Genomic DNA, 15,548 nt, shown 5'->3' on the forward strand with positions numbered 1-15,548 from the left:
CTTTTGGGGCTTATGATGCATTGTACAATTAAAGGTGCTAAAATCTTAGTTGTGGTCCATTTGCTTTTTTCATGCCTCATTACCAATTGTCCACAATCTGTTTATTCTAAAGTGACTTGAGGGAAAAATCCTTCTGAACAATAGCGAGGCTGAATATACATTTCCTCCGCTTTCCTGCCGCAATATAAATGGTCGGCTTTGTTGTTCTTAATGGAATACTTTTTAAACTGAAGATATATGATATTATTTTTTTAGTTCCAACATACACAATATGTCAACTGAATTACCGGCAGGATTCCCACCGTCATGTGTTTATCATTAATAGTATCCCTGGTGTCTTGAAATGGAGTTGAGGGAGATATAAAAAATTGTTGTGAATATGTGCAGAAAATTGATGTTTATTAGTTTTAAACTGCTTGGCTCATGTATAACTTTGTATTGTGGCAGTGTATGCTGGCGGTAATTAAGCAGCTGTTACCCATCCATCACTTGTAAGGTAGACCGTGCTTCATGATTGTCTATACACAATGCTCAGGATGGAAGAGCAAATATTTCACGTTAAAATATAGATTTCTTTTCCCCTTTAATAGCAATCTCTACTGTAATTGTGAAAAACAGGCACTTTATACCGTAATGTTTCTAACCGAATGCAGCCATACAATACCAAGTAATGCTTCAATACAATGCACACTGACAACGAGGGCCCATATAATACCCCAGATGATTCTTAAATAATATAGCTATATTGTATCCACATAACCTTGCTATGTAACATTTACATGACACTGTAAATATACACTGGTTAGCCACTTGATTAGCCCGAATTCCTGCGGGATTCGTGGTCAGATACCCACTGCGAATCCTGTTGAAATGTCTGTCCATGGACATGCTATGTTAGCAGATTCTTCTCTGCCCACGAGCGGAAATCAACTGCGATTTTCCGCTAGCAGGGGAGAATCGCAGCATGATCTATTCATAGCGAAAAATCACACTGGGCAGCTTCCTTTGCAGTCAGTAGAAGCCGTCCGTCCCGCGATACTCCGTGCTGGCAGAGACTCTCGCTGTGCATCCGGAGAGGTAAGTATGGGGTCTCTGGGGGGCACCTGGTCTGATTCCGCTGCGAGATTTCACAGGTGGAATCCAACCTGGGCATGAGGCCTTAGAGACCCATCTAGTAGCACGATGAATCTCCTTTGGTCTTCAGAATTGTAGCAATTCCTATTTACATCCAACGTGGGTGTTAAAGGACCCAGGGTGTGCCAAGAGAACATTTCCAACACTATTACTCCACCTCCACCAGTTTAAACAGTTGGCACCTGACAGGAAGGGTTCACCAATTCATGCTGCTTGCACCAAATTCTGACCCTCCCATCAGTATGGTGCAACAGAAATCTCTATTCATCTGACCCGTTTTTTTCTCATTGCTCGGTGATCCAATTTTTGCATTCTTTTGCCCATTGGAGTCTTACCTTTCTTTTCTGTGGCGCTGGAATTGATTGTCTGCTGTTCTAGCCCATCTGTACTAAGGAATGATGAATTGTGCATTTGGCCAGGTTAGTTGGAGCACCAACATTATGTGCAGCAATTGTTTGCTTGACTGTGCACCGCCTGGTGCATTCTTGACATCCTGCTCTGACCTCTTTCGTTTACTTGTTTACGTCCACAGGATTCTCTTTCCTTGATCATACCATTCTTAGTACCCTCTAAACACCACTGCGCAAGAGAACTCCACAATGTTGGCAGTATTCGAAATCCCGGGTTCGGTTAGGCTAGAACTGATGACCTGCCTTATTCTAAATTGCTCAAATTGCTGGATTTTCCCACACTGAAACTGATCCATGGAAAACTTACTTGATTTTATGCTGCAATCCGGGGTCACGGGTCTAATTTCCATATACAGAAGCTCCAGTCGTGAAAGGGACAGTGTCTGTAATAACGTGACCATTCAGTGTATTTCCTACACAATACTGCAATGCAATACCCAAGTAAAACACCAGACAGTGAAAGTAGTCTTTGGGGGCCCCCTAAGAACAATGAGGACCCCGAGCTCAGTATTGTACCCCCTAAAACCAGCACTGCTAAGAAAAACTGAAGAATGTTTCTGGTACAGATTTTAACAGAGTGAACTTGTCCAATTTTATTCTTTCTTTTGCGTCTTTTGCTTCTTTCAGTTTATACGTATATAAATTATAGTCCCGTTGATCGCCAAATATTTTATCCATTGGTTTTTAGGTCTGTGGAACCCCTGAATATATTGCTCCAGAAGTGATTTTGAGACAAGGATATGGAAAGCCTGTTGACTGGTGGGCAATGGGGATTATCTTGTATGAATTCCTGGTTGGCTGCGTCCCGTTCTTTGGGGACACACCAGAGGACCTGTTTGGTCAGGTTATCAGTGGTAAGTATAAGGTTAAGTTGCATATTTGTTGTTGTCAGGTTTTACTTTATATAAATGAAGTGCATCGGCTATAGGGTCCACTAAACTGTGAGGAGAGGAGCACTATATACAGACTTTAATTCATGTTTAATTCATGTTGTTAAATTGCGCTAAGTGGAAGTTTTCATTTGGAATCAATTTTTTTAAAATACTCCATCTAGACATTGCTGTTACATACTTGTTATGTTGCCCCCTGGTGGTGTTTTGATTGGCTCTCAGAACATTCACTAATGTATCCAGTACTGGTGGTCTCACATGCTCGTTCCCTCTGCCTGGATTCTCTTGTACACGGGCAGATTTTCACTTGATTTCAATGAGAGCTGAGCCTGCAATTACAAGCGCTGGCCACTACACAGGGGTCGGAGCAGCGCCTTTCATCCAACCCCAGTGTATCCCAGAACTGACAATGGGCGCTGTCGGGAAAAAACCCTTGAATCCTTCTGCCATGTGCTTGCACCTTTAGTCTGCCATGAAGAACCCAGATCCAGATTATTACCTTTGCAACTACATTTTAAGTAGCTAGAGATATCAATTGTCATAGAGTTTGAGGAGAACACTGCAAACCCTGAAATTCCCAATTTTAACCCTTTCCAATCCAATTTGTATCCTGGTTTTCCTAGGGGACTTACTCTTTTTCTGCCATTATACAACGACGCTATATGCTGGCTAAAGCCAGTACTGCATGAGGTGACACGTTGGATAGGCTCTGACAGCAGAGAGGCTGGCAATGTCCATCGGGGTTCTCTTACTGTATGTCTTCCAGCATTGGAGCTGTACTGCCTTAAATCAGAGGTCAGACAGTGGATTGGAAAGGGTTAAACTTGTTTTCTGGCGGTATCGTGCGACTCAAGCACTTTGGAGGGAGTCACGTATAAAACTGATGCAAACAAATGGTTTTGTATTTAAATTTATAGGCCTCCGTGCATTATGAGCTGCGTGGGAATGCAATGCTTTGCCTACTTTATGGTGTGTAGCATTGCTAATACATTCCCTGTTCATCAACATTAGAGTCCATTTTCCATTCATAGAATCCAGTAGTTGTGTTTTTGCAAAATAGTGGATTTCCAATACTACACTTATGTTATCCATTCTATCAGTATATTACCCAATTAGCTAGTTCTCATGGTGGGATATAGAGGGGGGAAAAAATCCGCTCTTCTCTTACTGCTAATTTTATAATTGAATGCGCTGTCTCTGAGCGTAATTGGTCTATGGCTTACAAAATAAGTTCATTATTTGCAAATGGTAAAAACAGGGCCAACGCCGGTTAGGGATATGTAGCCGCCTGGCTCGCCATCGGATTATGATCATTGAGTGCTGTCTTTGCAAATTAAACAAATAGCCAAATAAACTGTAATGCGACTAACTGGGGGGCTCTCATAGTAAATAATGCAAGGCAGTAAGCAAACAAAGAGAATTCACAGATTGTTAATGAGTTCACTGAGGGTTATTACAAGGTAATGTTATTTATATAACAGCTGTTCTGCTTTCATTTAAAATTCAATAACCTTTCCGGTGCGAACCTGCAGGCTGACCCCGAGTACCATTACACAGCTTGTGGCAAAACTAAATGATAATTAAGCAAAATCCCTTATTTCCCTACCTGCTGTTTCCACAAATTTCCCTGATGCATTAAAAGGCTAAGGTTATGCCAGCGCTATGATCATAATGACATTTTATTCTGCATAATGTACCGCAGTAACATGCACACAAATACACACGTAAATACAGATTATTGGGTCGCTTTGCTCTTAGATTTCTTTGCGTTGGACTGGAAGAAAATTTAGCTTGGTGTAAAAATGCAATAAGTCATATATGTAAATGATAAGAGGTTGTAATGTAAGGCACCAGGAGCTTGGGGAATCAACCTGTTTAATTAACACATGCAGCAACACACTGTCCTTGCTCAAAATGCCTTGCAGCAGGGATGCATATTCATCCGGTGGCTTACGCTCCACGTTCAGTTTAACCTCATCTTACATATAGCATCCAAGTTGGGGGCTAGCTGTTTTGCATTGGAGAACTTGTGCCCTTTACGAAATGTGATTGCCGCCCCCGCACGCAAATTATGCATATGAGCAGAGGGTATTTTGCATATTATTTAGATTTGCTATTAGAAATAAAATGTAATGCAAATAGACATTATAATACTACAGGGAGCAAATGACATTTTTCTCCCTTTTTTTAGTTTTTTTTTTTTCTTCATTTTTTTTTACTTCCCTCCTTCTTTAAAGGGGTGCTAACATTTCAGACAACTGTTGCTCATCTAGTAGTTGGTGCATCTAATCAATCTCGTAATATGCCTTTATTGAAAATGTTGTTGTTTTACCACGCTAAGTCAAGTTTGAAGTGGTTGCAACTAAGAGTTCTTACTTGCAGATCCTCTACAATCCACTGCCTGTTGTTTGGAATTGAGCTTCTGTAGTAACTGGGACTTTTCTTAGCTGTAGGGGAGGAGCTATCTTGATAGGTTGACAGATCTGTAGACACAGTCTCAGCAGGTTCCATAATCTTTGTGCCTCCTGCTACTACAGCATGTGGATGTGTGCTTGTTATATTGAGTGTACTAATCATTTAGCCAGAATGTCTCTGAATGCCCATCTCCTACAATCATCCTGGACATTATCATCAAGATTGTGCAACCATTAGCTGCTGTAGGTGGGCAGGGTGTTGGAACACCTGCAGTGTGGAGACCCAGCCTTAGGTTACGAACACACAAGCACGAAACTTGCATGAGTTTTGTGAATTGCGAGATGCACAAAAGTCGTGTGAATATGAGCGCTAATATTTTGAATGGAGTTTTACATAGAGATGAGCGAACGTACTCGGTAAGGCCGATTTCGCAATCGAGCACCGCGATTTTCGAGTGCTTCACTACTCGGGTGAAAAGATTCGGGGGGTGCCGTGGGTGAGCGGGGGGGAGAGGGAGAGAGAGCTCCCACCTGTTCCACGCTGCTACCCCCCGCTCCGCCACACCATGCCCCCCCCGGCGACCCCCAAATCTTTTCACCCGAGTAGTGAAGTACTCGAAAATCGCGGTGCTCGATTGCGAAATCGGCCTTACCGAGTACATTCGCTCATTTCTAGTCTTACACATAAGCGATGTTTTTCCTCACAGCAACGCTATTTCTTTCATGTTCCTCAGAACTCATCGCCCATTGTTTTCATTGAGACCTTAAAGACATAGGATGCAGGGTTCATAAGCGTCATGGAAAACCCGGAACACCTGGAATTTGATGAAAGTTTATGAAAGTTATAGAATACCTTGAAATCTCATAACCTTTTCTGATTTGTCATGGCTTTTTTCTGAGTAATAATAATTTCTGAGATTCTTGTATGTTTTAGTTACGTTTGTCCAAAACCGTTTCTTTATGGCATTACGATCCAGTATTGTGTTTAACACTATAGGTCATAGGAATAAAGAAATTGTTTTGGATAAACAGAGCTAAAAACACACAAGAATCTCAATATTCAGTCTTAAAAATACAAAAAATATTCTAGATTTTCAAGTTTTTGTTCTCAACCAGCCTCTCATGGCTGGGGATTTTTTATTAAAAAAAATATATATTTAACTGGAATAACTCGACTTAGCAGGGAGTGTCTTTATTATTTTTGTATATAAAAAAAAATATAAGGGTACCTTCACACTTGCGAGAAAATCGCCATTTTTTTTAGCGATCTGAGAGTAAGAGAAAGCGCTGAATTATGAAACCAATGATTTTCAATGGTATGCTTCATATTTGCGATGTTGCGAGGAAAAAAAAAATCATGCCATGCCCTATCTTTCTGCATTTTGTTTTTTTTTTTTGTTTTTTTTAAATCTCCCATGTTTCCCAATGGAGCCGCCTTTTTATCGCATCATAAAGCAGGAACTTGTGTTTTTTGTGCAATGCATTTTTATCATTAGAAAGTCCTATTTACTCTCGCGCTAAGAAATTGCGGGAAAAACACTCCAGAAAATCGCAAGTGGCAGCCGTGTTTTTGAGAGAAAAAGCAGTTCTGTCACTCAAAAATCGATTTTTCACACGGCGATATCGCGATCGCCAGTGTGAAGCAGCCCTAAACCTTTGATTCCGTATATTTCGAGTTCCGTGAGTGTCATTGAAAATCAAGATTTTGTCATGGAAATGTCATGAAAATTTTTTTTTTGAAAACCTGTATGAACCCTCGAATGGAACTCGTATGCTGTGCGATGTGCATGCCAGTGCGATGCAATGTTTGAAATCAATGATAAACACTTGCTGATCTTCCGATGCGCGAGAAACATACTCCTGAGTATAACAATCTCACAGAAGTAATGCGAGGCGGTTTTGCCTGAAAATGCCTCACATCCGTGGGTAAAACGCAAGTTGACAAACGCAGTATCAGGCTGGGTTTCTCAGCCCGATATTGCACTCACCTGTGTGACGGTAGCCTAGGGTGGCTTTAGAAGGGACACTCTATAAGTGGCGCAGACTGGAGATGACTCGAACCGTCCACCTTCATTCACAGTAAACAGGCAGTCGTTCTTAGATGAATGACTGCCTGTTTACATGGGCCAATAGTAGTTTGATTTTTATGCCTGCAGAAACTGAACAATGAAGAATTATAATTCGTCATTCTGTAGCGGTCAGCATTTACTCTGAACGAGTAGCGTTCAGATTCCTGTGATCCAGTGAGAATATAAATAGTAATTGTTTGATATAAAAGGGCCCATACATCACTATCAGCCACTTTTGATTTGTGAGACAGACTACAGTGAGCAACTTCTCGCTCAGTGTAAACAGGTAGTCGTTCATCTACTGCCTGTTCATAGTGGATGGAGGTGGGCATCCGAAGATATCTCCAGTATGCTCCTCCATTCAGTGAACGGCTATCACTCTGTGTAAAAACACCGGGGTAATACTCTTCTTGGAGCCTTGAAGGAGAACGATCAGTCTAGGTTGACTGCATTTCTTTTTTTTTACTTGGTGATTAGAACTTCATGATACATGTATACTGCAAAAGCATTTGATAGTTTTCATCAATTGCGGACCACGGCACACAAAAAAGTGGACAGGACAGTCAGAGCAGGGTTGGTCTTTCCCAGCAGTGTACCAGAGGATCCCCCAGTTAGCGCAGTCTCTTACCCGATAAAAGGCCTCAAAGAATCAACAAAACCCATCTTGGAGTTACTTTGGAGCTAATCACTTGCCAGTAGGGTCTATTCCGCAAGGAATGAGTCACAAATAACTACTTTGATATGCCCTGTGTATACAGCGATAACATAAAAGTTGGATGCAATTATAAGTGGATGTACTCATGCTCTGTATAGCTGGGGGGTGAGACCTCTGTCATTTCTTCCGGAGGGTCGGGGTGTGTGCTTTTGGCATTAGGGAATTTTCTGTAAATGTTTTTTTCAACATCTTTGTACATTTGCTGTGTGTTTGCATACAGCTGGAAAGTACATTTTACTACTTGCTCTAGTTAGAAATACGGAGCAGTGGGTTTTAATTATATGGCTCATGAACTAGCCTCTGTGTGTAATAAAAAGGATGTTGGATTGTTCTTTCTGTCTTCATCTGCAGTACAAACTATAGCTTTATGGTTAAAGTCAAGTTATCTATAAGCACAACTTTGAAAGAGTCAATGAATAGTACTGTAAACTGTCCTTGTGACCTTTGGAAAATTATCAGTTCTAGAGAAAACTTCAGTAGAGAAAACTTTTCAGCAGTCTCATCATTCCCACAGGCAGGAATAGAATGAAAGGTAACCGCTATATGTAGATAACACTGGATCCACCATTCACAATGGGTGATGGTCACAACTCACCCCCTTCCCTCCTACATAATGACATCTGCATAGGTCACAAAGCATGCCTAAAAGACTGTCCTGTAGAAGTAAATGGGTCCCCGCCTGTCCATCATGTGAATGGCCCATGAAGCTGCTGTAAAGCTATCTCTGCAGCAAGGGCAAGATGGTCACCCCCATGGTCATGCATAGAGAATAGAATAAATAAAATATACAATCAGAAAATAAAAACAGATGAGAAACCTGGGAAATTTTTCATTACCTAATTTGAATTAGTAAAACCACAGGTCACACGTTGCCTTTTAAAGTTCATCACTTGCTATACAAATGTACAGAGAGCCGCACTGTGAAGGGCACCCAATAGCAGCTTTTTTGAGTAATATCCAATTGAGTAGTTATTTGTGATATAATGTATCCTTTTCTTTGTAACAGATGAAATAATATGGCCTGAAAAAGAAGAAGCTCCTCCACCAGATGCTCAGGACCTCATTACTTTACTACTCAGGCAAAATCCTTTAGAAAGACTTGGGACAGGTAAGTTGTCTTGCTGTAAGGTACATACTTCCCCACAACTAGTGTTCTTGATTTACAGTAGTTTACATTCCGTAGAGAAGACCTTTACTGACAAGTCAATTTGCATCAATGTACAGTAATAAGTGAAATAGCAGCAGAGATCATCTCCCCGTAGACCTGCACAGTGGTTCCCACTAGATGGACCCGTTTCTCTTCCTGTTTTTGTAGTCAGCGATGCATGACACTGCTAACTGATTGAGATCTCTCTAGCAGATTCTGTCGTCACTTGGACAGAGTATATACAGTGCTAATGTATTCATTGTATATGATTACATATTCCTTTTCAATATAAAGTTAATAGTCAATACTAAGTGACTGGTGAGCACCAGTGGTTCCATGCAATCTAGCTTGCTATTACCTAGCGGTCTGATTCCAAAATTGTTCATTAGCCACGTGATCCTTCCATCAGATTACAAAACATTGAGTTTACGCTTGATGCTTTCTGTGAGATCTACCAGCACTGAGGTTTTCCATTACTCAGTCTGATATGGCACTATCAGGCCTCATAGGGCACCAATAGAGGTTCATGGGGCTTTACTGTACCTCTATGGGTATATGAAAGTTTTTCTTATGGAATCTGATAGGAAAAAAATCATGGCTTCTATGGATGCTGTTTTGTATGTACAGAGGTATTCTAATGCTTCTATGGTGAGAATAGCTCTAAACATGATCCCCCCCCCCCCTCATTACAACCTCTCTTGTGCTGACATATAGACTCTGTGCACTTGATCCTACCTAAGAGCTGGTTCGCACGGATATACTGGATGTGAGTTTCGTTTGTGTAAATGCACTGCGTATTTATGCAACTGAAAATCAGAAGTGCCAGCGTATTTTGGCAACTCCAGCTCGCTTTGTGTGCGTACATATGCACAAAAAAATACACAGAAGGCCCCATTGATTTGCTACACAAACACACAATGAATACGCAGGGGCCTTGCATTTTCCCTAAACGTTTGCCCTGGCCCATTCAATTGACTGGCGCATTGCTACACGGCCGAACATTGCATTTAAAAATATGCACATGTGAATGAACCCTTTGAAGTCAATGGGTTCTATTTACTGCATGTTATGCTTCGCAAATACCCTTAGCGCTTGTACATGAGTGTATGTTCACACAGGGCACTTACTAGAGGCTGCTGGGTAAAGGGTTGTACTGACAGCGTAAGCATTGTGAGGTTAGGGGAACACTGGATCTGCTGAAATCCGCTGTGGATTTTGACTCTGTTTTTGATCTAGAAATCCTGGGAATTGGCATGGAATTTTCCGCTAAGGGCATTTGGTAGCATTTCCTCCCCATGTGAACATACCCTTATAGCTGTATGCACATCTGTGTGCCAGCCAAACAGCGAACACCATGATAGAACCCAATGTGACCTCATAAGTTAGTGAGGCTCGTTGGGAGCCATCGGTCTCCGTCGTGTAATGGATCCAGCGCTGCATTGTTTTTTCATCATCAGTAGTTGAATGTTGGGGGTCCGTGGCTCTAGATTGCCACTTGTCAGCTGAACCTTGGGCCTGCTCCTCAATGTAGACAGGGCTGGAAGCAGATAGCCATGTCAACATTGCAACGGCCCAGTTTGATACTGTATGCACAGCTCTCATTGAAGTCAATAGGAGCTATGCCTGCAATACCAAACTGAGCCGCTGCAATATAAACAGTGCTGTCTGCTTGCAGCGCTATCCGTAATCATCAGATTGGAGGGGATCCTGAGTGGCGGACCCCCATCAATAAATTATTAATGACCTATCCTGAGGATAAGTCATTAATAGTAAAATCCTGGAGAACGCCTTTAAAGGTTCGTACATAGAAAAATTATATGGAGTTCCATTGCCATTTAACACAAGTCATCCTTTTTCTTGCCTTGCAAGTAATGTTTGTTCTAACAGGAGTTTCTCAGATATGCAACTCTTTTTTTTCTTTAAATGTTCTCACTCTGCATGTGTTAGAAAGTGGAGGAGAAGAGTGCCCAGGTATTGATTGGCATTTCAGTTTTAGCATTATTAATGTCAGATCTAAGCAGGGGATTATAGCCATTACTCCACTGATAAACAGTACACAAGTCTATTTATATGTACTGCTCCGACACCCGGCACCTCATGCTAATGTCATTGCCCTCAGCTGGGACTTCATTTGTGTTGTACGGTTTCTTTTTCTCAACCTTTGCAAAATGTAAACTGCTTATCCTATTAACCCCTTTATGACCATAGGTGTTTTGGGGCTTGATATCCAGAGAAAAATCTCAGGTTGTGAAACACCATCTAGAAGTGCTTTTTTTTTTTTTTCCTTACTGCCCACCCTATTGAAAACAATGGGCGATATCGCAGATTCTTCGTTGCGATGCAAGGTTAGAGTCAAAACATAGCTAATGAGAATGAAACCATTGAAAATCATTGGTTTCATTATCATGTGGTTTCACTCCCTCTCGCATCGCAGGGAAGTCGTATCGCCAGTGGGTGAGAGCCCTCAGGAAGAGTAGGGGGAGGGAGGAGCCCAGCCACCACCTATCAGCCAGGAGTGTGTATTGTGTACATTGTGCTGGCTTAGAGAAGACCTCCCAGAGTGAAACCTGTGGAGTGTGCAATGACCTGCATATTCATCAGCTACTCAACCCCTAAAAGCTATTTGCATGCATGCATCAGTTCTGTTGCAATTTGTAAACTGTTCACAGTCAGTTAAAAACTGGTCCGTTTTAAAAGCACTCCAAACGCAGGTGTTGAAACAACCCTAATGTCCATGGATAAAATTGAATTGTGGAATCCGCGTCGGGCACCTGTGTGGACGATCCTCAGCTCAAGCAGCCCGTAGAGATGAACGGAGCATCCGCACTAAACACCTACAGATTTCATTTTATTTGATTTATGGATGGCACGCATGCAAAAGAATTCGCAGCATACTCCATTTTACCATGGATGACTCACGGATGGGCTCCATTCATCTCTATGGGAGCAAGCGATCCGCAGTGCATCTGCAAATACAATTGTAGATGCACTGCAGATTTGAAGGTTAAAATTAACTAGGGAGATGCGGTTGTGGATGATTCGCTGTGCATCCGCGCGGAAATCACACGCAAACACGTTCTCCCGCAGGCAATGAAAAAATCTATTTAATGATGCCTAACAGTGCATCGGCCGCGGAAATCTGCATGAATAATCTGTGCGCGCCGGGGACACAAGGCCTAATGCAGTTTATCATAATTATTTGTAAACTTTATACCATCAAGACCCAAATTAGCAGGGAACACATGTCCTAGGTGTTCTGCATTCTGAACATTCATCTCTGTACAGGAGCGTGCAGAGAGGACACAGGTTGTGTCCTCTCTGCATGCCTTCTACCCAACCATTCTACAGGGTTCCCAGGAAAACTGCCCAAATGTAGAATCAAATATCAGTTCCCTGTCGCAGTACAAGCTGGGGCTATCCCTGTCCACCCAATCCTGATGATGCGACTGTGTGCAGGAGCCTGCAGCGCCATCAACAGTAGGCATGCAGATGAGCTAGTTAATGGCACAGGGATCATGTAATTAGTTCATTATTTTATGTAAGGCGGGTGGAAAGAGATAAAGCTGTTGAATGAATAAATGGGTTGTACAATTTATTGTCCTGCACCATGTCATATATAAATGATTTACGTTAAATGTGGCCTCCAGTATTGTGATGACACAGGCTCCAAAGGATTTTTTTTATAATTATTTTGCATACAAAACATGCTATTTGTCGTTCTGAGCTCTTATGCCCATGGGCGCACTAATTGTCAGCACAGGGACACGTGCAAATATATAGTGTGAGCTAAAGGAAGGGCTCAAACCACACTGCAAGCAAAACCCTAATTATTGGATTCCGTTAAGAGAAACATTAATTACAGCGAATGTGTAAGACCCCTGGCAGGTTATTGGGTTTGTGCATAATAAAGGCCATCTTTATTGTTTTTTGCTTTTTCATGCTGCTGGTGTTTGTCCTTATCGTCTTTTGCCCCCTTTGCCTCTATATTGTTACTGCCGGTATCATCCACATGCAGGGTCAAGTCAGGTGTGGCCGGGCGGGATTCATGTTTTCTTGTCTTTTCCCACACTAGAAGACTTTCTTGCTGCCTTATTAGCAGCGACAATCTGGCATGACTGCCTCTCATATTTCAGCCTAATTGTGTTTAACTAGCTGTCAGCAGCTGCAAATTCAGATTCACATTTATACGTAGATTAAATTACGCCATACATTCATAATTACATTATTATCAGCGCTTCTTTGTTTTCAGTTTCCACTGATGCATATCGTTTTTATACTAGGAAATGGCATCATGTAATAGGAAAAATTGCTAGCTAATATCACAGTCTTTTAAAGTAGTAAAAGTACTTGGCATCTAGTAGAATAAATATGGGAATTACACTGCAAGGTAGCCCAGAGATTTTAGCAATCTCGAAAGGTCTGGTGGTGTACCTACCATGAAGGCAGACCACCCCGCTTGTATCAGAATTGATGTGAGAAGGGTCATGGCTCTGAGCTGCTCATATGTTTTCTCTTATAGCGTTCCAGATCCACGTCACAGGCCTCTCGCTAGCCAACCCAGAAACTTACTGCACACTGATGAGGGGAAAACACCCCGAAACAGCGGTCTGTGTATGGATTCTGTCTTGGCTTTCAATTCCCAGTCATTGTTACAAGTTTTGTATAAAGAGTCTAACGTTGACTTGCAGGAATGCTGCCTTCTAGTAGGTGGCGCTGCAGAAGTATTGTTCCATCTCCCTTATTTGCATATTACCCAGAGGAGCATGAATGGCCTTATAAGTCTACTCACTCGTGCTCTCCCTAAGGAGAAAAGAGAAAGCTCCTGACTCTTCATGCTATAATTGGTTACCTGCAGCCAGGTTTTTACAGCACCCAATGCGAACTGTATACATCCATACAGAGTGAGTTGCATCTATTTGTTACTGCAGACAGACAGACTTTTATCACTTATAGGAAGGCATATTGTTTAATGGGATTTACAATGCCCATAAACATGCACAGAATGACCACTTTATTAGAGACCCCCTTCTAGTAGTGGAGTGGATCTCCTCTGGCCTTCAGATTTGCAGTAGTTTGTTGTGGCATAGAAGCATTCCTCTAGGCTTTGAGATCGTTCTGCAGGAATATTGGCCCATGCAGGTAGGAAGGTTCTTGTAGTAGCTGCCAAGTAGACATGTTCTATATAGCTAATAGCATGAATTGATGGACCCTTCCTGCATGTGCCAAATTCTGACCCTTCTATCAACATGGTGCAGCAAAAATCTGGATTCATCTCACCAGGCGATGTTTTTCCAACTGCTCAGTCATCCAATTTTTGCTCTCGTCAGCCCACTGAAGTGTCACCTTTTTGATTCTCTTAGATAACAATGGCGCTGGAACTTGTGGTCTGCTGTTATCGCCCATCCTATGCTAAGAAATAATGAGCTGTATGTTTAGACACATCATTTGGAGCACCAGTATTGTATTGGGTTTCAATTTGCTTGACACTGCATCATATGTTTGTCAGACTGATTCTTCACCTTGTCCTAAGACCCCTTTTTATTCTGAAGCACTATGGCATTTCAGTATAAACACACTTTGGAGTTTGACTCCCAACGGCGTTCCAAGTAATGGAGGCAGGGCTGCGCTGGCCTATCCCTGCCTAGATTGCCTAGCATGATAGGTTTCTCCCTGCTTGTATATAGAGATAACTATCATTGTAGGTGATGTGGGCAGGGATAGGCCATGTGCAGCCCTGCCTCCATGACTCTGAGCGCCGTTGGGAGTCAAACTCCAAAGAATGTGCAAAAGGTTTTGAAATGCCACAGCGTTTCAGAATAAGGGACGCGGGTGTAGGATACAGTACACATCTATCCCAGGTTCATGCTGCCTGCTCAAGCAGCATGAACTTGGTGACAGGTTACTTTTAAATCGGTGTTCCCCAACTCCAGTCCTCAGGGACCCCCAACAGGTCATGTTTTCAGGATTTCCTCAGTGTTACACAGGCGATGTAATTATTGTCGGTGCCTCAGACATTGCCACAGGTGTTCTTACTATAGGAGATCCTAAAAATGTGACCTGTTGGGGGTCCCCAAGGACTGGAAGTGGGAAACACTGCTTTAAATGAATCTGTAATTTTGGGAGTTGGACCCATTTTACGCTTTGCTACGGGGCTGTATGATTCCTATGTACGCCTCCAGGTGCAGGTGTAATTTACTTACAGAGTTATAGCATAGTACAAAATACAAGGGTTTTGTAAGGACCTGCTAATTTTGGTATGTTTTTGGATATTTTTAGGAGTTTCCTCCGATTTAGGAAAATATATGTGTGTACTATAAAGATATGGAATGGTCTTCAAATGCCTGATTCTAACAGCTTCTTCTGCCCATTGCTTTCCCAGGGGGAGCTTATGAGGTGAAGCAACATCCCTTCTTTTGTGCCTTAGACTGGAACAGTTTACTAAGACAGAAAGCGGAGTTCATTCCCCAGCTCGAATCTGAGGATGACACCAGCTATTTTGACAGTAAGTAGAATGAGATATCAAGACCGTGTTCTTATAGAGAAGTAACAATGTAGACCACAATACTTATTTCTGTATTATACAGGGCTCAACTTCTTCCTTTTGTGCGTTTCATTGGATGATCGAATGCCTTTGTTTTATGTACCCACCTGATGATAATACACAGTAGTTAATATTTGTTGGCTTTATATAAGGATCCTTTTTCCCTCGTCCAATTATGGCCACATTCACATCTACTTTCAGCCTTTTGTTTGGGAGCAGGAAAACAAA

The 15,548-nt window shown here is 42.0% G+C and overlaps 1 protein-coding gene across 5 annotated transcripts in view; it reads left to right on the top strand.

The window, feature by feature from the left end:
• Nucleotides 1-15,548, top strand: part of MAST4 (microtubule associated serine/threonine kinase family member 4) — a 513,577-nt gene that overhangs the window by 472,694 nt on the left and 25,335 nt on the right. For all 5 annotated transcript variants that reach the window (XM_066602813.1, XM_066602814.1, XM_066602816.1 and 2 more), the window contains 3 exons: nucleotides 2,233-2,398; nucleotides 8,639-8,740; nucleotides 15,159-15,281. In XM_066602813.1, the coding sequence (XP_066458910.1) occupies nucleotides 2,233-2,398; nucleotides 8,639-8,740; nucleotides 15,159-15,281 (391 nt within the window). The remainder of the gene's footprint in view (nucleotides 1-2,232; nucleotides 2,399-8,638; nucleotides 8,741-15,158; nucleotides 15,282-15,548) is intronic.

Source organism: Eleutherodactylus coqui, chromosome 5, assembly GCF_035609145.1.
Source record: "Eleutherodactylus coqui strain aEleCoq1 chromosome 5, aEleCoq1.hap1, whole genome shotgun sequence".
In the NCBI taxonomy this organism is placed as follows: Eukaryota; Metazoa; Chordata; class Amphibia; order Anura; family Eleutherodactylidae; genus Eleutherodactylus; species Eleutherodactylus coqui.